The sequence below is a fragment of the Myodes glareolus genome, chromosome X (genome assembly GCF_982192425.1).
Source record: "Myodes glareolus chromosome X, mMyoGla1.1, whole genome shotgun sequence".
NCBI classification, from domain to species: domain Eukaryota; kingdom Metazoa; phylum Chordata; class Mammalia; order Rodentia; family Cricetidae; genus Myodes; species Myodes glareolus.
Window position 1 is genome coordinate 120,005,413 of NC_142053.1, and position 26,915 is coordinate 120,032,327.

The 26,915-nt window shown below is 40.1% G+C and overlaps 1 protein-coding gene across 1 annotated transcript in view; it reads left to right on the forward strand.

The window, feature by feature from the left end:
• Phex (phosphate regulating endopeptidase X-linked) overlaps positions 1-26,915 on the forward strand; it is a 201,294-nt gene that overhangs the window by 105,748 nt on the left and 68,631 nt on the right. The window contains exon 13 of the mRNA XM_048440730.3: positions 21,351-21,428. Within this exon, the coding sequence (XP_048296687.1) occupies positions 21,351-21,428 (78 nt within the window). The remainder of the gene's footprint in view (positions 1-21,350; positions 21,429-26,915) is intronic.

A 26,915-nucleotide genomic window follows, 5' to 3' on the forward strand; every position in this document is an offset into this window, starting at 1 on the left:
AAAACTAATAATAAGTCTCTGTGTCATAATTTGGGAGCTGATCAGTGGCCCAAAAGAAAGCCTACTACACAGATCTGCCTTTCTCTGTCTATGGAGTGTTAGGATTAAAGGTGTGTGTCACCACACCAAGCTGATGATGTATTCATATAAGCAGATAAGTGGTAACCATGTCAGAGTTTAGAGGGACCAACGTTTAGAATCGAGAACACAAGCTGATGGAGCCATGGTTCATCTCCTTTTTTGAGGTTTGTTGGTTCTACACTGACATTCACACTCATCTGTCTTTGGGCAGTACTGGAATTCTAAAAGAGAGGTGTGACTCCACTTTTGGCTTTTGTTTATTTGTTTGCCTTTTCTTTATTTATTTTACATCCTGGCTGAAGTTTCCCCTCCCTTCTCTCCTTCCAAGCCCTCCACCCCCACTCTCCTCTGTTCCCATCCCCCAATCCACTCTGCCTCCATTTTCTGTTTAGGAAAGGGCAGGTCTCCCATGAGTATCAACAAAATGTGGCATATCAAGTTGCAATAAGACTAAGTACTTCTTATTGACAGTGTTCTTTGCCTTACAGAAGCTTTTCAGTTTCAAGAGGTCCCGTTTATTAATCGTCGATCCCAGTGTCTGTGCTACTGGTATTAAATTCAGGAAGTGGCCTCCTGTGCCAGTGCATTCAAGGCTACTTCCCACTCTCTCTTCTATCTGCTTCAGTGTAACTAGATTCATGTTGCGGTCTTTGATCCACTTGGACTTGAGTTTTATGCAGGGCGATAGATGTGGATCTATTTGTATTCTTCTACATGCTGCCATCAAGTTATGCCAGCACCATTTGTTGAAGAGGCTTTCTTTTTCTCACTGTATATTGTTTGGCTTCTTTGTCAAAAATTATAGGTGTGTGTATTTAAGTCAGGGTGTATGATTAAATTTCATTGATCCACGTGTCTCTTTTTATGCCAGTATGAAGCTGTTTTTATTACTATTGCTCTCTAGTAGAGCTTAAAGTCGGGGATGGTGATGCCTGCAGAAGTTCCTTTATTATACAGGATTGTTTTGGCTATCCTGGGTTTTTTGTTTTTCCACATGAAGTTGAGTATTGTTCTTTCGAGGTCTGCAAAGAATTGTGTTGGGATTTTGATGAGTATTGCATTGAATCTGTAGATTACTTTTGGTAAGATTGCCATTTTTACTATGTTAACCCTGCCTATCTATGAGCATGGGCGATCTTTCCATTTTCTGATATCTTCTTCAATTTCTTTCTTTAAAAACTTGAAATTCTTTTCATTCTGTGTAACATGAGGGCCTGCTTGTTGGGGTTCCTGTACTGCCCAGTTCCCACAGCCATTAGCCCCAAAGAAAATCACAAAGAGGTCTATATTAATGATAAATGGATTGGCCCATTAGCTTGGGTTTCGTATTAGCTCTTATAACTTATATAAACCCATTATTCTTATCTATGTTAGCCACATAGCTTGGTACCTTTTTCGGCAGGGCAGGTCATATCTTCCTTTTTCAGTGTCTGGACAGGACTGGGGAGGAATGGACTTCCTCCTTCCCAGAATTCTGTTCTCATTGCCACACCCCTACTTCCTATCTGGTTGTCCCTCCTATACTTCCTGCCTGGCTACTGGCCAATCAGCGTTTAATTAAAACATAATTGACAGACTATGGAATTGTCCCACACCAATGCAGGTCTTCCATTCATTTGGTTAGAGTTACCCCATGATATTGGTTAGAGTTACCCCATGATATTTTAAATTATTTGTGGCTATTGTAAAGTGTATTGCTTCTCTGATTACTTTCTCAGTCTATTTATCATCTGTATATAGGAGGGGTGATTTTTTTTAATTAATCTTGTATCCCTTCACATTACTGAAAATGTTTATCAGATGTAGGAGTTCCCTGGTAGATGTTTTGGGGTCACTTATGTATCCTCACCAACCCCACATCTGACAGAGGGCTAATCTCCAAGATATATAAAGAACTCAAAAAGCTAAACATCAAAATAATCCAGTTAAAACGGGGTACAGATGTGAACAGAGAATTCTCAATGTAAGAATCTCAAATGTCCAAATGACACTCACAGAATTGCTCAGCATCCTTAGTCTTCACGGAAATGCAAATCAAAATGACTCTGAAATACGCCAGTCAGAATGGCTACAATAAAAAGCACTAATGGCAGCTTATATTTGAGAGGATGTGGAGTAAGGGAGTGCATGTACAGTCACTTTGGAATTGGTATGACTTTTTCTCAAAAAATTGGTAATCTATTGGTATCACCATCCAGTAATACCACTCTTGGGCATATACCCAAAGGATGTGTAATCATACCACAAGGACACTTGTTCATCTGTGTCCATAGCAACATTATTCGTAATCGGCAGAACCTGGAAATAACCTAGATGCTCCTCTGTAGATCGAATTCTAATTGGTCTTAATAAAAATCCAGAGTCAGATATTAGGGGGTGAAAGCTAAAAGATCAGGGAGGCAGAGAAGCCAGCCATTAGTTCTTCTACGAAATCCTCAGACCGGATGGGCTACCCTGTCTCTACAGGTCTCAGACTGAATGCTTTTTAGCTCCTTCCTCCTCCCGCCTTATATTCATATTCCTGTCTCCACCCAGCCACATCACTCCTGTCTCCACCTTCCTAATGCTGGGATAGGATTAAAGGTGTGTGATCCCAAGTGCTGGGATCAAAGGTATGAGCTCTCTTTCTTTTTTAGACAGATTCAATTCATGTAGTCCAGGTTGACTTTGAGCTCACTGAGATTCATCTGTCTCTGTTTCCCAAGTGCTGGGATTAAAAGTGTATGCCACCACTTCCTGGCCTCTGTGACTAGCTACACACTCTGATCTTCAGGCAAGCTTTATTTGTTACAACACAAACAAATTATCACCACACCCCTCAACCGAAGAATGTATAAGAAAAATGTGGTACATTTACATAATGAACTACTACTCAGTTGTAAAAAATGATGACCTCATGAAATTTGTAGGCAAATGGCTGGAACTAGAGAAAAAAAAATCATTCTGAGTGAGGTAACCCATACCCAGAAAGATGAATATGGTATGTGCTCACTCATAGGTGGTTATTAGGAGTAAAGTATAGATAGCTTAACCAACCTACAATCCACAGCCACAGAGAATGTAGATAACAAGCAGGGCTCAAAGAGGGATGCATGGACTTCCCAGGGAAGGGGAAGTAGAAAAGATCTCCTGGGTAAACTGGGGGCAGGGGTTGGGGGAATGGAAGCCTGGAAACTAGATGGGTGGGTGGGATGAGCTGGGTGCGAGAGGCAGGATGGTGGGGGGAGAATAACAAAAGGTACGTCTTGATGGTGGGGGACCATATTGAGGTTAGGGAGAAACCTGGTGCCAGGAAAACCCTCAGAAACCCACAAGGATGACCCCAACTAAGACTCTTAGCAATGGTGGAGAGAGCACCTGAACTGGCCATCTAGTGTAATCAGACTGGTGACTTCCCTAATTGCCGTCAGAGATACTCTGTCCAGTAACTGATGGAAGCAGAGGCAGAGATCCACAGACAAACATGGCACTGAGCTCTGAGAGACTTGTGGAAGAAAGGGAGGAGAGAATGTACCAGCCAGGGGGGTCATGATGGGGGAACACACAGAAGCAGCTGGCCTGAGATTGCAGGAGCTCATGGATGCTGTACCAGCAGTCAGGGAGGCTGAATGGGACCGACCTAGGCCCTCTGCATGTGTGTGTGTGTGTGTGTGTGTGTGTGTGTGTGTGTGTGTGAGAGAGAGAGAGAGAGAGAGAGAGAGAGAGAGAGAGAGAGAGAGAGAGAGAATTGTGTAGCTTGGTCTCTTAGTAAGGCTTCTAACAGCGAGAGCAGGACCTTTCCCTGGCGTTTAACTGGCTTTTGGTAACCTGCTCCCCGTGCTGGATTACCTGGTCCACCTAGAAGTAAGGGGAAGAGCTTGGCCCTGCCTGAACTTGATGTGCCATGCTTTGTGCAAGCCTATGGTAGGTCTGCTCCTTTCTGAATGGAGATGGAGAAGGAGTGGATGGGGAGGGAATAGTTGTGGAAGGGAGGGAATGGGAGGAGAGGAGGGAGGGGAAACTGGTTGGTATGCAAAAATAAATGAAAAAATGTTATTTAAATAAAAAATGTAAAAAACTAGAACACATCACTTAACAGAGAAAATAAAACTTAAAAAGATTAATTATCTTCCCATGTATTAAGACTGGGCAAGGTGCCCCAGCATGAGGAGTAGGGGTCCCAAAAACCAGAAAAAGAATCAGAAACAGTCCTTGCTCTCACTGTTTTTTTAAATTGTAGTACTTTTTATTAATAATTTTTAATTCAATCTTTACTCACTTTATCTAACTATCCTCATTCCCCACTCCCTAGGCTATTTATCTACTATTGCTAGGAGTCTTAGCCGGAGTCATTCTCATAGATTCCTGGGAGATTCCCTTGCATCAGGTTTTTACCTGACCCGGAAATGCCCTCCTTTCTAATAATCTCTTTCAGTACTCTCCCCCTCTGCACCCCAACATGATATCTCATGTTCCCATCCCCACATGCCTCAGTCCTCTCACAAGCAGAACTCTCTTCTATTTCCCCTTCCCAGCAAGATCCCCCCCCGAGCTCTCCTTGTTACCTAGTCTCTCTGGGTCTTAGTTATCCTTTATTTTACAGCTAATATTCACTCATGAGCAAGTACATATTATGTTTGTCTTTCTCAGACTGGGCTACCTCACTCAGGATGATTTTTCTCTAGTTTTCTACCCATTTACCTTCAAATTTCCTGGTGTCCTTATTTTTAACATCTGAATTATTATTATCCATTGTGTAAATGCACCACATTTTCTTTATCCGTTTTTTAGTTGAGAGATATTCAGGTTGTTTCACGGTTCTGGCTATTACAAATAAAGTTGCTATGAACATAGTTAAGCCAAGTGTCCTTGTGGTATGATTGAGCATCCTTTGAATATATGCCTAAGAGGTAGATTGGTGATTTTACTCTTGAAACAGGACATTAAGAACTAGGGATCCTTGGGCAAAGGGTGTTCACACAAGACTTCATTTCATAGGTACTTGCCAGTGGACCTGTACCATTGTGGAGAAACTGAAAAAAAATCTCTCAGTGAAGCTCACTCCCTAGAATCCATTCCCTCTGCTGCTTAGAACCAGTTCCACATATTTTGTTGACTAGAAATAGAGTGTCTTTCTGATCTGATTTTCACCTCTTCCCTCTTCTGCTGCTCTATTGTCTTTTTGTTTTGAGCATCTTTCTTGGCCAAGTCTTTAAAAACCAGGATTTTAAAAAATGTAATGTACTCATATCCAGAATCAAAAGTTCAATGGCATAATTATTAGGGAGGAGAGATGAAGAATTTAGTAAGTTTACTTAAAACTCTGTTTTTATGCATCTTAGCAGTCTTATAGCTGAGCATATTTGTCTTGGCATGCTGAATATGGGTACTGATGCAGAGATTGTCTAGGCCTTATATATAATTCACTTCATTTGGCTTTATACAAATTAGTAACATTTATATAATAGAAAATTGTTTTCCATCCCTTAAACACAGTGAATATCAGAAGAAATATGGACTTTGAAGTCAGATTAAAGGTAAATCAATTTGGTTGAGAAGCTGCTTTGGTCTCTGTGTGACTCGGGTGTGCTTATCCCCTTTATGCATGCTGGCTTATCAGCTGTGACATAGAGACGCTTTGCCAGAGCCTTGCGGATCATAGGTAGGATTTAGATTCAGTGATGAAGGGAAATTCAGCACACTCTGGTACATGGTAGGTGTATTAGTTTCTTTTCTGCTATGACAAAACTCTGTGACCAAGGCAACTTTTTAGAGTTTAATTGAGATCACAGTTTCAGAGTTAGAGTCTGTAATGGTTGAGTGAACGAAGCCTTGGTGGCAGGAATAGCAGAGAGAAGTCACATCTTGATTGGATAGTGGGAAAGTGGGAAGCATAAGGAGGGGGCATGCCCTGTGCCTGCCTGCCTGCCTTCCATACTGGGAATGGCAGGAATCTTTTGAGACTTCCTCCAACAAGGTCATACCTTACAATCTTTCTCAAGCAGTTTCACCAATGAGGACCAAGCATTCAAACATGAACCTATGGGGATTGTCTCATTCAAGCCACCATAGTAGGGCATCAGGGAAGACTATTACCTTTGTTATTATGAAAATAACAAAACTGGGGCTAGGGAGATGACCAGTGTTTAGGAGTGCTTGCTGCTCTTCCAGAGGACTTGGCTTTAGCTCCCAATACACACACTGAGTGGCTCACAACTACCTGTGACCCCAGCTGCACAGCATCTGACACCCTGTTCTGGCCTCTGCAGGCACCTGCACATAGGTATCATAAACATACATGCACACATACACACACACAAATAGACAAAACTTTAAAAAATAATACAACGTTACTCCTATTATTTCTGTTTGGCTCTCAGATTTCTTTGCAGATGTTATTACAAGACCCTGCTCTTATAACCACACTTCTATTCAATTTCATTTTCCATTCTCCACATGTGACCACTCAATCATGAACTTCCTAAGTATATAGCTTAATTAAACCATCTCTATTCTTGCTATACATCACATAAGTGAATTATATAACTACCATTTAGTGAATAAAGTCAAACACAAAAGAATCTAGACCTTTGAGGACATTCAAGGACAACAAAAATTAATCACTGGAGAAAGGGGCCAGAATAGTTCTTATTTTTACTGCCTGGAAGGCTGCCTAGGTGAGCCTTACAGGTTCTAGAAATTCTTTAGATCACTAACACAGTTATGCTTGTGTGTTAGAGAAAATTTTATTCTTTTCCTTCATATTGTGTACTTTGTACCCATTGTCACTCACTAAAAAAAAAATAAAAAAGGTATTTCCTAGCTTGCAAGGCTTGTTTTGTCTTAAGTGGCCACTCAGCAAGAGATAACTATTGAACTGAATCGAATGAAACTATGAAAAAAGTGGTCAGTCTTACCATGTGGCTAAGACTAGCCTTTAAGGAAGGCATATTTGAAAACCACAGTGGACATAATTTATTTAATTCTTACTATGCTTACAATGTTGCTCGAATCCTCACCTGTTTCAAAAAAGATGCTACGACAACTTGTGATTAAGAAGAGTTTGTAGAAGATAATGGCTCTAAGACTTGCATGTACTGGCTTTTTGGGATCCTATTCTCTTTGGATGGATACCTTGCTCAGCCAAGATACAGTAGGGAGGGCCTTGGACCTTCCCCAAAGCAATGTGCCTTACCCTCTCTGAGGATTAGATGGGGGTGGGATGGGAAGGTGTGTGGAGGGAATGGGAGGAGGGGAGGGAGTGGGAATTTGGATTGATATTTTTTTTAAAAAATCTAATAAATTAAAAAAAAAGAACTGAAAACTCAAAAACAAAGAAGCGTTTGTATAGGTGACATGGTAGGGGTAAAAAGAGAGAGAGGGATACAATCACATCAGATTGGTGGAGTATCTTGGTTTTAAAATTCAACTTCTATTACCTCCATCCCCCCCTTTTTACTTTCCCTTTGTCCATCAATTTTACTTTGAGATGAAATCTGCAGCTCTAATAGATGCTGCCGACACCATGCAGCAATTCTACCAGATGGCATTTGAATCTTGGGTGTTCTGTGAAAAATGGAAAGACCAAACACATGCACAAATAAATGAAGGTTAAATTAATCTCTATAATTAAGTGGAATATTACCCCACTATGACTGATTTTAGCTTTCAAACTAGATTGCATGATAATTTTTCAGTGAACTGTAATTGTATTACTGTGGTGTTTTAGATGCTTGAAAGAACTTAAAATGGATTTTGCCAAGTTACTTAGAGAAAAGTTGTTGGAAGTTTTAGTCGAAACGTCTTTGAGACCTGTTTGTGTCCTGACTTTTAGACTGTTGATTGTCTGCCCTTGATCATTCCAGGACTTTAAGTGGCGTTGTCCAGAAACTGGGCTGAATTGCAAATGTCTGAGGTATATTCAAAAGCTCGTGAGGGGAAGGATGGTTGCACTGTCTCCATAAAGTGTTCATAATAGCGTAACAGGGAACATTACTAGGGAACCCCTCCAGAACACTGAAGGGGCAGACAAGTCTCCATGCTAGGAATGGTAGTGAATCCCGGATTCTGGGCAGAAGCCCTGCAGCCTTGGCAAGTGTCAGAGTCCAGAGTAGACAGCTTGTAAAAGTTAGCTATACACTACCACCTCCTTCTTCAAATCTGAGACCTCTCGGAGCTTCAGTGGACTTTTGGTAATGTCTGAGGGTAATTTTGCTCACAGCCTATTGGGGGAGTGTCATAGGTATGTAGTGGTAAGCTGTCAGGGATGAAGCTGAAGATTATTAAATGAACACGGTGGCCCTCACAAAAGACCTGGAATAGCAGCAGTGTCAGATTCCCAAATACTGTGCTGTGGTGGCATTCATTATAATGTAAATGTCTGGGGTGTTCTGGCTTGCTGCTGCTAGTCTGGGTCTCTGAATTTGTGTTGTTAAGAAACTCCCAAGTGATGCTGATGATGCTCCCCCAAAGACCAACTTTTCTGAAGCCCTAAAGGATGTCCCATTGTGAAAGAATCAGCGATGCACGGACACTGGCTGGATGATATCCCTTAGTTTATGTTTAAATGCTATTTTGCAATGTTTTATTAATTCTTTGAGGTTTTCATACAATGTCTTTTGAACATTTTAACTCTCCCAGCTGCTCTCCTTATCACAGTCTCCAACCTCCCATACCAGCTGACTCAATTTCTAGATTCTTTCTTTCTTCTTTCTTCATTCTCCTTCTCCTTTTCCTTCTTCTTCCCCTTCTCTCTTTTTCTGCTTTCCTCGTCGAGCCCAGTTTGTGTTGCCCAGCTAGTTAGGTATTGTGCCTGCCTTGGTGTGTGCTACCAAGGATCACATCATAAAAGAAAATCAACTTGGGCTGGAGAGATGGCTCAGTGGTTAAGAGCACTGATTGTTCTTCCAGAGGTCCTGAGTTCAATTCCCAGCACCCACATGGCAGCTCACAACTGTCTGAAAATGCAGTTCCACGAGATCTGACACCTTCACACCAATACACATGAAATAAAGTTAAATAAATCATTAAAAAAGAATATGAATCCATCCCTTTATTTCTTAAAGAATTCTACATATGCATTTAAGAATATATATTATATGGGACTGAACTACACCCTCCATATGTGGGAGACAGTGGTGAAGCTTTGGCTATCTGTGAGACACCTGGCGGCAAGACCAGGATCTAGCCCTGGTGCGTGAGCTAGCTTGTTGGAGCCAATTCCCTATGGTGAGATGCCATGCTGCAGGGAGAAGATCTTGATTCTGCCCAGACTTAACGTGTCAGACTTTGTTGACTTCCCATGGGAACCCTTAATAGTTGGGAGGGAAGGATGATGGGGGATGGACTGGGGGAGGTGGGAGGACGGGCAGGAGGAGAGGTTGGGGAGAGAACTGTGAATGGAATGTAAGATGAAATAAAATAAAAAAGAATATATGTTGTAGTGAATACACACACATACACACACATACACACACACACACACGAAGTCATAAATTTGAAAGCAGGTACTTAGGAGAATTTCGAGAGGGGGAAAATGTAATTTTATAGCCCGGTGGCAGAGGCACATGCCTTTAATCCTAGCATTCAGGGAAGCAGAGGCAGGTGGATCTCTGTGAGTTCAAGGCCAGCCTGGTCTACAGAGTTCTGGAACAGCCAGAAATACACAGAAACCTTGTCTCGAAAAAAAAAAAACAACCAAAGATAGATATGTAAAGATAGATATGTAAATAAATAAATAAACAAATAGATAAATAAAATTCTAAAATGTAATTTTATTGTAATCTTGGAACTATTTTTTAAAAATTGCATGGTATTAAATACTTACCTTATTTACTTGAATGTTATGAGACAGGCTCTTGCTTTAGGTACTGATCTCAAAATTGAGATCCTCCTGCCTTAATTTCCTGAGTCCTGGGATCATAGCTACGCACCAACAAAGCAAGCTACCTTTGTCTAATTTAATAATTCAACAACATTATTTCATTTGCTCTCCCCTGCCTTATCAGGAAGATTGTTTAGAAGGTTTTTACTATTTTTATTTGTGTGTATATAGGTGTGTGTGTGTGTGTGTGTGTGTGTGTGTGTGTGTGTGTGTGTATGTATGCGTTGTCACAGAGGACAATATTCAGGAGCTGGTTTTCTTGTTTCACCGTGGGTTCTGGAGATTGAATTCAGGTCATTATACTTGAGTGACAAGTGAAGTACCATAACCCACTGAGACATCTAAGTGGCCCCAGAAAATTTTAAGCAGTAAAAGCATTACTCCTATCAGAGCTAAACCTTTCCAGAAAGAATGGAGTCAATTTCCATTGCACTGAGCTGCTGATGAGAGAAGGGGATGTGTTTATTTAAGTTAATCTCCAACTTGCCTCCTGTTTAAATAGTTAATTTAATGATTGGAGGAGGATTAAGTAGCTGATTAAATTTCTTGGAGCTATGCTTAGTGTTAGGGCCTAGGTATTGCAGGTGCATTTCTAAGCTCTTTGGATCTTGACATTTGAAGATGCTTTTTAATCGTTTGTTTTTCCATTCTTCCTCCAAATGCATGGATGTTTTCCATGACATTTCCCCCCATTTTGCTTAATATTTGTATATTGTCTCTGTTTTAAATGTTTACCTCAATAAATCAGGAATACTTATTGTAGTAAATTATATAATTACTGAGATAATTATTATCAAATAATTGAAGCTCTGAAAAATTAAGTTTCACATCTTATATTGCTATCTTTGCTACTAGGTTTTGGAATTTTAGTAACCTTTTATGTGGAAGAGTGGTTGGCAAAACTTTTTCTGTAAAGAGCCAAATAGTAAATTTTTGAAGCTTGTGTAGACCATATGGTCTCTGCAACACCTACTCAACTTACTTTTGTAGCTTGCAAGTGGCCGCAGGCCATATGCAGAAGAGTGGGCTGTTGCCAGGGAGAAAAAACTTTTCCTCCTCTACCCTCTTTGGTTTAGCATTTGGTGGAGGGGGACTGTGAATTCTACTGACTGTAATGCTGATTAGAATATGGATAAGCAGTGTAGTCCAGAAAATGATTAGAATTTGGAGTTTTTATATGTTATGAATGAGAAAGGAAGGGCTGAAAGTGCAGTTGTACAGCATTTACCTATCATGTACAAGGTCTTAGGCTGGATCATCCTCTACCCTATGTGTGTATGTTTGTGTGTGTGTGTGTGTGTTTATTTTTTTGATGCGGGTATATATGTTACCTTTATTTTATTTATTTCATTTTATTTTTATTTTTATTGAGCTCTACATTTTTTCTCCCCTCCATATCTCTCCTTTCCTCTTCAACCCTCTCCCAAGGTACCCATGCTCCCAATTTACTCAGGAGATCTTGTCTTTTTCTACTTCGCATATAGATTAGATCTATGTATGTCTCTCTTAGGGTCCTCATTGTTGTCTAAGTTCTCTGGGATTGTGATTTGTGGGCTGGTTTTCTCTGCTTTATGTTTAAAAACCACTTATGAATAAGTACATGTGATAATTATCTTTCTGTATCGGGTTACCTCACTCAAAATGATACTTTCTAGCTCCATCCATTTGCCTGCAAAAGTCAAGATATCGATATTTTTCTACTGTGTAGTACTCCATTGTGTAAATGTACCACATTTTTCTTATCCATTCTTCGGTTGAGGGGCATTTAGGTTGTTTCCAGGTTCTGGCTATGACAATGTGTGTGTGTTTGTATACACACATACATACACATATATGCGAGAATGAGAGTGGGTTCACAAATGGAAGATGACTAAGAAATATATGGGAGAACCTAACAGAAGGTAAGGTTTACTGTATTAAGTTCTGTTGCATGCAGTCTTTCTGGCATCAACTTTTCATGTCAGAAGATGGGGAATCTCCCTTCTCCTTGACAATAGGAAGCTGCCTTTCTTAAAGGGAGGGAGGATTTGTGACAGTTGAATTGTTTTGAAAAGCTCTGCTTTTAAGTAGATAAGGAGAATCAGAAAGCTTCTTATTGCTTCCCTTGATTTCTAGATGCCTTCAGCTCAAAATAACCCCTTTTCACAGCAACACAGTCTAACAAAACCCCATCTTCACAAAACCACGTGATAGGCTGCTTTGGGCCTGCAGACTATAGTCTGCTGACCCCTGATGTAGAACCCATGTGTGAGACAGTGGAAAACATAATTGACTTCGGTGTAAAACCTAACTATTATGTAGGATTTTTCTTGGCCCTTGGTTCATACTATTTTGGCTCTTTCTGGACAAGTGAGGTTTGTCCTTATTGAGATTCAGGATATCCATGTGAACAGGTATCACAGCTGGTCTAGTTATAAAAGTCCATGAATGAATTTAAAATGAACAAAAACATTGATTCAAGAGCTATATTTTGTGGCAACTGTTTTGTTCAATTTTAAAAGAAATAAATGAGTGTTGTCTTTCTCTCTTTAAAGTAATATTGCCCCAACTCCCAGGAAAAGGCAATATGTGTTCCTTTGTGAATTAATTACTTGGGTGATTCACTACCATTCACTAATACAACCACCTATTCACTAAGAAAACCCACATGTACTGTCTTTAACTCTGTTGGGGTACAGGACTCAAATATATGCCCAGAATGCACCAGAGAGGTACCACGGAAGTACTGAGTTGCAGTTTGGCTAAATTTTGATTTATTTGAGCCTGAGTAGTTTTTTTTTTAAGTTGGAGAAACTACTCACTTCCAAGATAACATGGAGTTCATAGTTTTAGTCCTGGTACTCATTTGTATTTGGAATTTGTCTTTCTAGAACATATCCATATTAGAAAGTAGTAGACAATGGGTATCAACTATATGCGGCATTACCCATGCAGGGTTAAGGATGGATAACCTGAAATCTGATCATTCTTGTCTTCTGGTTCATACAGACCCAGGACAATGGCTTGTAGTTGAAAGGACCTCTGATTCATGGCGATGTTTGGTTCTCCTTCACCTTGGCATGATAAACCGCACCCAAAAGCAATTCTCAGAATTACAACCTTTGAAGACTCATAATAAATCAGTGTCATTCTTATCATGAGGATAAAATTTGATTTGTTAGATTACTGCATTGTTATTATTTGTGAGATCCTGATAACCCTGAAGGATATTAAAGCTGGTCCCCAGGCTAATTTTCATCAATACTATTAGCTCTGCACAGGGCTAGATTTCCAGCCAAGATATGTGCTTGAGCCAATCATCTGTCTGGCATTGTAGAAACTGCCTTTGTTTTGAAGGATAGTGTAATTCTTGCACAGTTTCCTAAACTTCCAGGTGTTTACAGCTCAGAATTTTGATTGATGCTTAATAGTTATTACAGAACTCATAAGAGAAAATGAGGTCTTGGCATAGTTAAGGCTGACTGAAGCTTTCAAAGCTACTGCAAACTTCCGAAGGTTGCTTTAGAAATTGTGAAAGGGCAGTGCGCAGTTGTTCCATTTTTTTCTTATGTTACTTAAATTAATAGAAAAGACAAAAATATGTGAAGACTTAACCATGTAGACTAAACACAGAGCTGTTTAATTAAGTGATTAAAGCGATCTCTTTGATAGAAGACGTGCAAAACATTTGAAAATGTACGTGACTTTCCTCCCTAGCTGAGTCTGGAGGGATTAGAGCAAATGACCTCGCCATCTCGCTTTCTGTAGATCAGCTTAAAGCCAAGTGGCTTTGCAAATTCGGGAGCAAGGCAGTCAAACTGACCAGTCTTTAAATCAGTTTGGTCACGTGTGTCAAAATTATATGCAATTACAGAGCTCTCAGCCAGATAGAGCAGGATTATATTTGGTTATGTTCTTTCCTCCAGCATTATCAAGTTGTAGTGCGCCTTGGGGAAAATTCTGGGGAGGTATGGGGTGACTTGAGAGTTTTAAATCATGTTGTGTATTACATTTTCCATGTTCATTGGTTTTCTGAGTTCATTTGTGATAGCCATTTTCTCTGCCTTAAAGTAATAATCTTCCCTTTATGAACTCCCTGTTGTCTCCATAGAAAGTACTTGTAAATTTTAAAGTGGTAGCCCTAAGATTTTAGTGAAAGGAACAAAATCCCAAGCAATTAAGACTTGGTGCATGTACATGGTAGTCATAGCAAAGAACAAAACCAAACTTGGTAGTAAACTGCATGTACACACACACACACATGTGCACACATACCTCATTCTCCCACAGAATTTGTTAGTGAGGCTCCTCACCATGATAAAGTAACCAAACAAAACAAATGTGAGGGATGAAGAGTGGGCAAAGGGATCTTTTGTATCCCTGGTGTGACAATGTATGCCAGGTTTGACATACTTTCAATATCTAAGTATGACAATGCAAGGTTTTTTTTTTAAATCATACCACTCAGAACAATATCTGCTTTAAAGATTATGAGTTTCTTATTTCTGGTATTTTCTACTAATATTTTGGACACCAGTTGACAGCATGTACTGGGAAGTCAAGTCATGGATGAGGGATGATTACCATATATGAAAATTATGGTTTTGTTTGTCACAAGGAATGAACTGCAGTGGATTCGTGTTTCACTTTATTTTCTAGAAGGCTCTCTAGTCTCTTACAAAGCTCCTTAATGTTTTTTCTCCTGTGATAAAGTTAGTTAATATGGAAGTATGCCTTGATGTGAGGAACGCTGAATGATATTCTTGATCAAATGTTAGCTATTTCCTGTTTAGAAGTTAAATATAATGTTTTTTTATTTTCTGATATTGTTGATGACATTGGTCAAAGTGAATTTCTTAAATAAATTACTCATAATATGAATCAGCATTTATTGAACATTGGTCACTTGCTCTGTGCTTGACATTGCATTCCATTTTGGAACACAATGGTGATTAAGTTGAATAGGCTATAGATTTAATTTGATTCTTAATAGCAAGAAAGTTTTCTCCACTAACAAAACTTCCCTTAAGATTGGAGTCATCCATTTGGCTAATCAACTACTCTTTTCAATACAGCTGTTTCTCAGGGTAAATGTATTAGGTTGCTATCAGTCATTCACATTGTATTATAAATTGCTTTGAAACCCCAATAATAGCTAATGGGTTAGTGGTTTGAAGAAATAAGAGTTTTGATTGATGAAGAAGGAAGGGTGAAATGACTCTGGAGCTAAAGAAAGGCTAATGTGGGTATGTTAGGAGAATGAGGACTATGCACACATGGGGCCTAACAGCTGCTGGGAGTAATGGGGAAGGGAAGGAGTGAGAATGTGGGAGCCAAGATGGTGAAAGCTAATGACAACCTTAATTTTCAATTGATGTAAATTCACTGTGACTGTCAATATATTTCATAAGGACGCTGTAGCGTACTCATGCTGTGACTGTGTTTCTCCCGTGTCCCCTCACTGTGCCCATCCTATTAGTTCCCTTCTTTCCCCTATACTGGTTCGTTTCTACTTTCATGTCACATCCATGCATAAGTTAGTGTGTCTGCATAAAATATAAGATCCACAAATGACAGAAAAGTCGTGACATTTTGTTTTCTACCTTACCTTTGTTTTTTCTAGAGTTAGATTTTATAGTATGCCTTATCTCTCTTTTCAGAGGTGTGTTTGTAGTAACCCTTAAAGGAATCTTCTGGCTTGGAAGCAGGATTGAATAGCCTGATTTCTTCTAGCAAGTATACAGACTTTGTCTTTACTAGGGAAATCTTCTGCCATGGTTCAGGAAGTTCATAGACCACAGCTTTTCTTCTGATACCATTTTCTCTCATTGATTTCTCCCTCACCACAAGTACGGCTCCTTGAAACCTATGATTAAAAAGAGTGACATTGCTGTACAGGAGATTTCAGGTGTTTGGCTCAGTAATATCTTATACTCCCCTGAAAGATGCTCCAAAATGCTGGGTCCTTGGAGTGTAGTCTACAGCTAACATATACAAGCATATATTCATTATGTTCTTTGGACCAAGGGATTCGAGAAAAGTATTACATATGATACCATACTAAATTCTGGTAGACAGCACCTTGAGAGACTATTATTCTCCTTCTCAAACTATACCTGATGAAAAGGGAAGTGTGTAGGATTATATTCCACTACTGATAATGGGAAACATGGCATGGAGTTCTTCAAACTGTAGCGGGGAGAAGGAAGGCTATCCAAGCCAGCAACTTTCAGGCATGCTAAATGTAGCCATTTGAAGCTTAATATTAGGTTGGTATCAGTCACACATTTCATACTGTTTTCGAGGCTGTCGCATGTTATCTGCTTTTCATCCTGCCATGTTTGACATGTAGATTTCTTCATCTGGTTTGCTGCCGTGTGCTTGTAAGCTAGCTCAGCACCCCAGAGATTCTTAACCGAGGGTGCTTTGTCACTCCCTGCACAGGAATCTGATGGATCTACAATTTTGGTTGTCATAGCTGATGTGGGGATTGCTACTGGCATTTAGTTTGTTCAGGGCAATGCTGCTGCTAAATTCCCAATAGCCTACAGGACAAACTCTCATAAGAGTTATTTTGCCCTGAAGTCAGTACTGCTGAAGTTGGGAAGCTCTGGACTAAATGCAGGAAGCATGTCCCCGCTGAGTCTATTCTTTTTTAAAATAGATGCTCAGAAATGCATAAAACATTTTAATCTATATGCTATTGACCCAAATCTTTTCCTGCAGCCAAATCTGTTAAGGAACCTGTACAAGAATCTATATATTTTTGGTTTGTTCCTATTGTCATCCTGAGCAGAACTGGCCTCTATAATAAGAGCATAGCAGTAGAATAGATCAATATGTATTAGACACTAGGCGGTTTTGACTTACGAAGAGAAATAGTGGTCTACAGATAAAGAAGTAGAGAAGAGGATCATCTGCTTGTGTCTCTTCCACAGGGGAGGGATGAGCAGCTGTCAAATGCAGCTTCTCTCCAGATGTGTGCATGGAATAATGGATGGAAATAACTAGCTATAGAAAACCCTTGAGTTTTTTTTTATCAGCCTTAAATAGCCCGCAAAATGTTTCTCACTGGATCTAATATGCCATCTGTTAAACATTCATCCCATTATTTCCTCAGTATTTATATGGTGACTTGCTTTTTCCTCTTGTCATTGTAACCAGTGGGATAATTGATTTCAGACGTGCTTTACTAATACCTTTCCCTTCAACAAACCAACCAACTATTTGGTGGATTACTTCTCTCATCCTGAATATGCTGGGAAGTGATGTGTCTCTTTTTGCCTTAGTCTGTATGCGGGAATGCAGGCACACTTCTAAGTGCATCGAACAGGAAAATGTTTAACATGAGTGATTAGAGGGTTATGAAGTCATTGCAGGTCTGGGAAGTAAAGGCCAAGACTGCCAGTGACCACTGTTGCCTCTAGAGTGTTCTGTACAGGGTCTTCCCAGGAGAATGCTTGGAAGTTGGTGGCAGCATGTTGTATCTACTGTCCCCAGATAGACATGGGCCTCACTAATGCTGCTTCCATGAATAAATGCTATTTACATCTCTTCAGCTTTCTAAGGCCCTATGAGTATTTCTTGTTGACAGTCTGATTTAAAGTCATGCCCAGTGGGTTTTCAACAATGCAGTTCTGAAGCTTCTCAGGGAAAAATGGGATGGGTTGTAATCGTGGGGACTTAGCAACAAATTCTGGAAGAAGGAGTGTTAGACCCAGAATACAAAAATCCATATACATTTTTGGCAAAAAAGAATATTCTACTGATCTGCTATTAGAATCACTACCTGATTTTCTTTGTGTGTCCCTGGTAGGGAAATCTGGATTCCTTGCATTTTGCTTCTGATTTTCTTTAAGTTGTGGTGATGCTAAATAAACAAGAAAGGATTCAGTACTATACATATACAGTACAGGAGCTAATGTATGCTGTGAAACTGTAATTCATTGAGGTCCCAGAGTGTGTGGTCTGAAAAAGAGTGCAGAATTCACTGGTGCACACTGGGAAAGCCAGTGTTCTGGAAACAATTGTGCATGACTCAAGCTCGTCATGTAGATTTTTGGTTGTGTGTTTGTGCTGAAAGAACTATCTACAGTTCGTTGTTAAAATGATGCATGTGACTTGTGATGAGCCACTAAGTTATACTGAGAAATTAGCTACGACTAGGAAAGTAAGTAGTTTCAGAAAGAGGAAGCCTATAGACATGTGACATATTGTTTTGTGGTCTTAGGAGAGTTGTAAAGTCCTGTTATCATATTAAGCTTTTAGTATAGCTCACAGGCTTTTGAAGGCAGAATTTGATCTGTGCTCTATGAGAGTCCCTGGAACAGCAAAACCCATTAGAGCTGTGTCCGGTGGCACTTCTAAAATCCTAAATCTTGAGTTGGAAGTTTCTGAGGATATTTAATATTTCTTCTATCTAAAAAAGGATAAGGGAGACATACTATCTCACTTTATTTATTTCTTGAATGCGGTAATTTGGAAGGGACAAGAGAAGAAATGTCCTTAGCTAGAGCAGGGTGGGAGGTCACTGGTTTTGCATTGAGGCTTTGCTGGAATAATGGGTCGGGGCTGCCTGGGTCGTTTGTTGGCTCATCTGAAGGTAGACCTGGAAATACAGATTCACATGGAAATGATTCATTTAGCAAACACTTGCAGGCGAAAGCAGCAGCAGAATGGGAGAAACTCGGCCAAGATGGGAAAGAACCGAGGGGAGGATGCGATTTCAGTCAGAAGTCAGTGTGGAAGCATTCTGATCCTGTGAGGAACCTGCTAGTGTAAATTATACCTTTAAGCTTGTCCTGAACTGAAGTGAAGATTCTGGGCGCTCATGATCCCACGACAGTCAATCATTGGCCAAGAGTTGCCTGTAAGGAGGGAGAGCTCCGAATGACAGAAGGGAGATCAACAGCCCAGAATGAGCTGTGATTATACATGGGCCTTCAGAGTGTCTGGTGCTGGCAATTAGATAAGACAAGACTCTAGAAATGGCTGGAGGAACAAGACCAGAACTATGGTATTATCAGTGGACACGTTAACGTGGAAGGGAAAATAATTGTTCCGCCCCTAGACAAAGATCTACAGGTAATTAATGACTGCTGGATGAAGGAAAATTAGCTTCTCAAACCAGGGACATGGTGGGGAGGGCTTCACATGAAGCTGCAAATTGTCCCTATCCAAACTAATCAAATGGCAGAGAGAGAACACGCAAATGAACAGGATCAGAAATGAAAAGGGGGACATAACCACAGACACAGAGGAAATTCAGAGAATCATTAGATCTTACTACAAAAGCCTGTATGCCACAAAATTGGAAAATATGGAAGAAATGGACACTTTTTAGATAAGTACCATATACCAAAATTAAATCAAGACCAGGTGAACAGTTTAAATAGACCTGTAAGTCGCGAGGAATTAGACGCTGTCATCAGAAACCTCCCTACCAAAAAAAGCCCTGGACCAGATGGTTTCAATGCAAAATTCTATCAGAACTTCCAAATAGAGTTAATACCTATACTCCTTAATGTGTTTCACAAAATAGAAACAGAAGAGTCATTGCCTAACTTCTTTTATGAAGCTACAGTCACCCTGATAGCAAATTGTCTCTAGAACAAGGGCTGGCAAGATTTCTTCCAAAGGCCTAGCTCAAATATTTGAGACTTTGTGGGCCCCAGAGTTTTTGTTTCAGTGACTCAGCTCAGAAGCTATAGCACAGATGCAGTTATAGATAATAGGTAAATGAATGAGTGTGACTGTGTTCCAGCATAATTTCCTTTATGAAAATAGGTAGAAGAGGCCTGAAATTGGTCCTTAGGCCACAGTTTGCCAGTTGTTGCTCTAGACTGGCACTCACACTGATTTTCCCTTTATCCATTCCCTGCATGCTGCAAAACAAAGAAGGTAATCATTAGTACCTCTGCTTATCAAGCGATGACTATGATGTGATGCGTGTTAAATTATTCTGGACCCCCTGCCTCCGATCTTTCTGGTGTTCTGGCTATCACTCACAGAGCTGCATGGATAATCATCCTGATGCATGACTCATCTCTTTTCACTCCCCTTGGAAATATTTAACCCTCACTTATCTGACAGACCGCAACAAAAAAAGACTTGTTAGCATGGCAGTGGGAGTGTCCATGAATAATCCATGAATTTCCTATACAGCTGTTTTTCAGATTAATGTACTGTAGGATCACTTTTTACATATTCATGAGTTACACCAGGATGTTTTGACATCGGTATACATTGTAAAATGGCTAATACAAATTCATCGGCATATATAATACCTTATGTATTTATCATTTTTTTGTGGTGAAAACATTAAAAATCTACACACCCAACTGACCCTGTGGATCAATGTGGGCTTGAGTTTTGCCTACAAACACGAGCTTCCGAGCACTGCAGCAGGCCCCAGGTCATCTCACAACTCTGCTGTACCACATGCTCCTTTTACTCTTGCAGTGGTTCTTGTCTTTGTGTGTCTAGTTTACTTCAGTTACCACAATGATCCCTGGTTTTGTCACCCTTTTGTACCTGAATATTATCCCATTGTTGTATGTGTTTGTGTACACTGTGCTTTATCTACACACATCAATCAGTAGGTCATCTTTGTTTCTTGGCTGCTGCCCATAGTGCTGCTATGATCATGGGAGTCCAGATGGCTCTTTGATATACTGATTTCATTTGGAGAGGGGGTACCTGTTATCTATGGCTTCACCCAGTAGAGGAATTGCTGGATCCCACAGTAATACCGGTTTTAGTCTTTGAACAGTCTGTTTTCCACAGTGGCAGGTGAGTGTTCTTTAGTTCTTCAGATTCCCACCAACCCTTCTTTATAATCGCCAGCTAACTACATGTGGGATAATAGTTCATTGTGGTTTAATTTGCATTTCCCTTATGATTAGTGATGTTGAAATATTCCCTTTTACATACCTGCTGCACATGTATGTATGAGAAACAATCTTTTTAGGTTCTTTTTTGGGGAGGGGGTTGAGACAGGGTTTCTCTGTAGCTTTAGAGCCTGTCCTGGAAGTTGCTCTGTAGACCAGGCTGGCCTCGAACTCACAGAGATCTGCCTGCCTCTGCCTCCCAAGTGCTGGGATTAAAGGCGTGCGCCACCACCACCCAGCTCAGGTTCTTTAAAGAACTTGTTTTCTTGCTATAGATTTTGAAAATGTATTTCAGACATTCACATCTATCAGCTATGCTCACAGTCTGTTATTGTCTGTGCTACACTCACTGCATTTGCAGCGCATTGAGGACGAGAGGTAAGTACTTTTTTTTTGTTTTATCATTTACAGTGACTTGCATATAGAAGACATTTAGTCAATGGAGTTTTCAGATGAAGACTGAAGCCCTATATTCAGTGATTATTGATGATTTAAGTGAGAAAACTCTGACATCATATTTCTCATTTTTCTTTTTATAGGCAAGAGCTGTTTTGGCAAAAGTTGGCTATCCAGAATTTATAATGAATGATACTCATGTTAATGAAGACCTCAAGGCAGTAAGTGCTAAATTTACTATATTTTTCTTGGCAGGTTTTACTGGCCTTTTGCCTATTAACTAACCCAAGTCTAAGCAATTAAACCTGGTGGTGCCAGAAAGTACCAACTTTTGATTAATTCTTTGGCTATATATGAGCCTGAGTTTGCCAGGCCTATCTCAAGATTTAATGCAGATTCCAAATACAGGAAGTGTCAGAAAGCTGAGTGGACATCGTAAAGCAAATGGAAATAATTCACCAAATTGAGTGTTTTACAATTAGCGGGTGTGTTCTAATGGTGATTGCGTCACGCTTGTTGTTAAATGTTTGTCATTTTCTTCATCCATATTAAATGGATAGACATAAATCTGCCTGTTGAGAGTTAACTTCATTAAACTTTATGACTGCTTTGGCAAATTAAGTGCATATATGTATGACTCTATAATTTATTGTGCATTGGAATGTATATTGGTAGTAAGCTACTGATGAGGAATGGTAATAATTCTTTTTTATTCTAGTGTTTTGAGATCCATATTTTTCATTATAGCCCTTTCTAATGATGACTACTGCTATTTCCGTTCCGATAAATAGTTCAGAAGACCTTTTCTCCTTGACAGAAAAGCCCTGCTTTCACAATTCACTGAAAATTCTTGTTTTTTTTTAAATATATGTTTTTTATGTGTATGGGTGTTTCGTCTGCATGTGTGTCTGGCCACAGAGACCAGAAGACGGCATTGTATCCCCTCGAACTGGAGTTACAGATGGTTATGAGCCGCCCAATGTGGGTGTTGAAAATCAAACCCAGGTTGTCTAGAAGAGCAGCTTAGTGTTCTTAACCCCTGAGTCATCTCTCCAGCTCCAGCACGGACTTCCTTTAAACATAGTCTTGACATGCTTTTCATAACTATGGCTCATAGGTCTAGTTCTTTGATGAACCTGTGGTTTGGCATTTGGCCTATCTGTAAATAGTGCTAGCTTTGTGATTGACTATCAGAATTTTATAAGATCCTTTACATGTGAGATAAAGTCTGAATTTAAAAATTTCTTTATTTCAGTCATCAAGATGGTGTTACTTGTGCTGACTAAATTAAATACTTTCTACTCACATTTTCCCCTAGGAGTGATCTGATGCTTTTGAACAGTTTTGATATTAACTTTATGCTCAGATGGAAATAGCATTTATCATGTCTCAGAGCTAGTCTGGAAGAAAGTCACCTCACATTCTGTTTGTATCCATTAGATGTCAGTAGTTAAAATAGCTGTAAAAGAACGAGTATTTCAGTATATGCAGAGGAAACAAGTCCCAGTGTCATTGTCAATGGCTTTTCAGAAAGACTCTGGGCCAGCCACATTCCGAGAATCCGGCCACATTCGGAGGGAGGGAGGAGGAACTTGAACTTCCCACAGGGCAGGAAACCCTGACTACTCTTTGGGATGGAGAGGAAGGAGGAGAGGGAGTGGGGGGAGTGGGAGGGTGTTGGGAGGAGGGGCGGAAATGGAAACTTTTATAATTTAATAAACTTTGAATAAAAAAGAGAAAAGAACGAGTATTTCATACCACTTATTGCATGTCAAAATGGAAGCAAGTGTAGAAGTTATAAACATACTCACCCAGCTTAATTTGAGAAACATGGAAATAAATGCTTACTTCTCTTTTAAAAAAATCTTTGTAATATATAAATATTTGGAGAGCTTTTGAAAATCTCAGTGACTTGAGGATAATAGATGTCTTAGGGTTTTCATTGCTGTGAAGAGACTCTATGACCATGGCAAGTCTTATAAAGAAAGCATTTAATTGTGGTTACTCGCTTACAGTTCAGATGCTCAGTCCACTATGGTGGCACACAGGCAGGCATGGTGCTGGAGAAATAGCCATCTTGCAGGCACAGGAGACCTACTGGTTGTCACACTGAGACCTCAAAGTCTGCCCCCACAGTGACACACTTCCTCCAAGATCATACCTATTCCAACAAGGCCAAACCTTCTAATAATGCCACTGCCTTTGGGGACCATTTTCTTTCAAACCACCACAATAGAATGCATGAAACAGCCTGATGCAATATTTTTTGGTGTTCATGATCCTAAATTATTTTCTAGGTAATAAAAACATTGTGCCTCCATGTGGCACAATGTCTTTCTACATTTGTCTTCAAAATATGGTCTCCCCCAAACTGATGATCCTGCTCTGGAAGAAAATAGTTGTGCTATCATCTTAACAGTTTATCTTCTATACTGTTTTAATGGTTCTGAATATTTTTTAAAACTTTATTTTTACTTTATTTTTATGTGCATTGGTGTTTTGCCTGCATATATGTCTATATGACGGTGTCAGATCCCCTAGAACTGGAGTTACAGTTGTGAGCTGCCATGTGAGTGCTGGGAATTGAACCCAGGTCCTCTGGAAGAACAACCAGTGCTCTTCACCACGGAGTCATCTCTCCAGTCCCAATTCTAAACATTTTATTATTATGATAATGAAATGTTGAAACACTTCAACATACATTGTATATAATGTATATTTGTTGAAACACAAATATACATTATGTTGTTATCTCTGTCTTTCCTGATCCTATAAAGTCAATGAATTTATGAGGATCTTGGAGCAAAGAATGTAAAGAGTGAAAGAATTTGGTTGATTTTTTCAGTGCCACATAGAGTATTGGATCCAGGGCTAGAGTCGGGGATCAGAAAGCACTTCTTCTGTCAAAGAAGGGTGTTATTCTCTAAAGTAGTGGGTGTCCCAAGTGGGGCAGCAGTGGGTGGGAGACCACTGGGCCAGAGGCCTGGGAGGGAGTGGTGGGTGACCCAAGGCGTTGGTGGGTCCCTTTGGCAGGTGCGAGACTGGGGCAGGTGAGAGACAGACAGATATGCCATTCAGAGAGAGTTTGGGTATAAAGTGTATTTAGTGGGTTGTGGAAGGGAAGGGGAAGAGGGAGAGGAAGAGAAAGAGGAAGAGAGAGGTAGAGGGAGGGGGAGGGAGAAAGAGGCAGCAGCCATCTCTTCAGAAGAGGGATAGGAAAAGAGAGAGAGTACAGGCTGGAAGAGGCAGAAGATCCCTTTGCCTCAGCTGAAGGGGAGAGTGGGTGGGGCTTGTCTCTTAAGAGGCAGGGTAACCAGGTGACAGGACAGATCATAACAAAGGGGATCTCAGGGACATCTATCTCATCAGGAAGCTGTGCTGGTAGAACAGAGGAGTCCATTTGGGAGACTTGGTGGGGGGTGTTTATTGAGGGACAGAATGTTTTCTAGAGGTTAACATCATTTAACCTTGGACAGACTTTACTTATGTTCCCGTTAGCTATTTGGGTATTTTTTAAATGTATGTAATTTTTAAATTTAAATATATTTGATCATATTCTTCCCCTCCCCTAAGTCTGTCCATACCATCTCCCTCCCATCCAACTTTAAGTTCTTTCTCAAAAAAACCAAACAAAAAGAAACCCAATATGCTCCAAAAACCAAGAAACAAAATAAAACAGCACCCATAAAGAAAAAAAAAGTTCAAAGCAAAACTAAAAGCACAATACTATAACCAAATAAAAGCATAGACACAAAAAACTGCAGTGTCCATTATATGTTGGTCAACTACTCCTGAGCATGGATCTTCCCTGGAGTGATTGATATACCCAGTGTCTCTCCATTAGAAAAACCTGATCTCCCCGGTCCCAGCAGGTATAAATGACAGTTCCGTAGTTTACTCCAATTGGTAAGTTTTCATTCATTCATGACTTCATTTTTTTGACCCCCAGAAGTTCCTTTATTTATTTAATCAATTTTATGGAGACATATATTTTTATTCCTTAATTTTTAAAAGATAACATAAAACAAAACTATTACATCAGAGTTGGACAAGATAAATTAACAGAAGTAAAAGAACCTAAGAGAAGACACAATAATCAGAGAGCCACTCATCCACACACCCAGGAATCCCACAAAAACACTAAACTGGAAGCCTTAATATGAGCACATGGGACCTGGTGCAGGTCTGTGTGGTCCCTGTTCCTGCTTCTTCAGTCTCTTTGAGTTCACATGAGCTTTGTTTGAAAGAGACCCGCAAACTGTGGGGGCTTCTTCCCGGGCTCCGGATTAGGCACAGACCACAACCAAACACCTGTTTTCACAGTGAGATCCTTTATTAAGTGTGGAAGAAAAGTTAAAGTGGCTGCTTTCTGACTCAGGCAGCAAAATGGCAGCAAATGACCTTGCAAGTGTAAATTTTAAGAGGAGAAGAAGGGAAGGTCTCTGTTAAAATGAGCTGGGATGCAGTGTTAAAGTAAATAGGAGATGAGGGAGAAAGGGAAGGGGCATTTGTCCGAGAGGTACAAAGGACTGCCTCTGGAGACAGATGTGACACATGGACAAATGGCAGTTTGTAAACTCCGTGTTAGAATGAGGTGTTTAATTTTAATTGGAAACGTTAATTAGGTGAGCCAAAGGGTCTTCTGATTGCTGGAAATTAGTAGTCAGCCTCAGGAGGAAGAAGTGGCCAAATAAGGGAACAGACTTTGGTGGCTAGCTTTAGGAATGTAGTCTAATGGGTTTTAGGAAGGTATAGGGAATGGGGGAGAAGAGCAAAGCCTTCCAGAGCCACATGAGTGGGCTAGTACCCCTTCACTGATGATATTGATTTAGAGGTCCTTGTTCTCTTGGTGCCGCTTGCCCCATCTTATACTCTTTCTGCCTCCTCTTTCATGGGGTTCCCTGAGCTTTGACAGGAGGGATCTGAGAAGATGTGATTGTGTGAATTTAAAAGCACCTACATAGCTCAATGTCTGACACCTAGTAGGATCCCTATAAAAAGTAATGTTATGAGGGCTGGAAAGATGACTCGGTGGTTAAGAGTACTGGCTGCTCTTTCAGAGGATTGGTTTCTAGTCCCTCACCCACGTGGTAGCTCACAAAATTCTGTAACTCAATTCCAAGAGATTTGACACGCTCCTCTGGCTTCCTTTGGCATGACCACACACATGATGCACATACAAACATGTAGGTCAAACACCCATATGGCTAACATTTTGAAAAGATATTTCTGTGGGTCAAAATGAGAACTGCTGCTACTAAAAATACCATCCCTGGGGTACAAAGTACGCGATTGGTTACTTAATTCTGTGTGGTTGGTAATATCCTAAATCAGGATATGGGAGGGTAACGGTTATGAGCATGAACCCAGCAATGTTTAAAGTGAAATTCCCATGCTTTCTATTACTACTGTGGGACTCGAGACAGACTATGTATCTTTCTGTGCCTCAATTTCATTATCTGCAAAATGAAGGATAGTAATCTCTCCCATCCAGGATTGTCATAAGGATCAAATAACATGTTCAAAGCCTGCACTGGCACATAAACACAAACATAAGCATTAGCTATGACATCTTCAATTTGTACTTATGACAGTGGTGGTTTTTTTCTGGTCTGGAAAAGCCAAAGTCATGATGGATTAATGCATGTAGTATCCAGGTCCCTCAAATTGATTTAAAAGGTTATATAGATGGAACTGTCCCAAGCCAT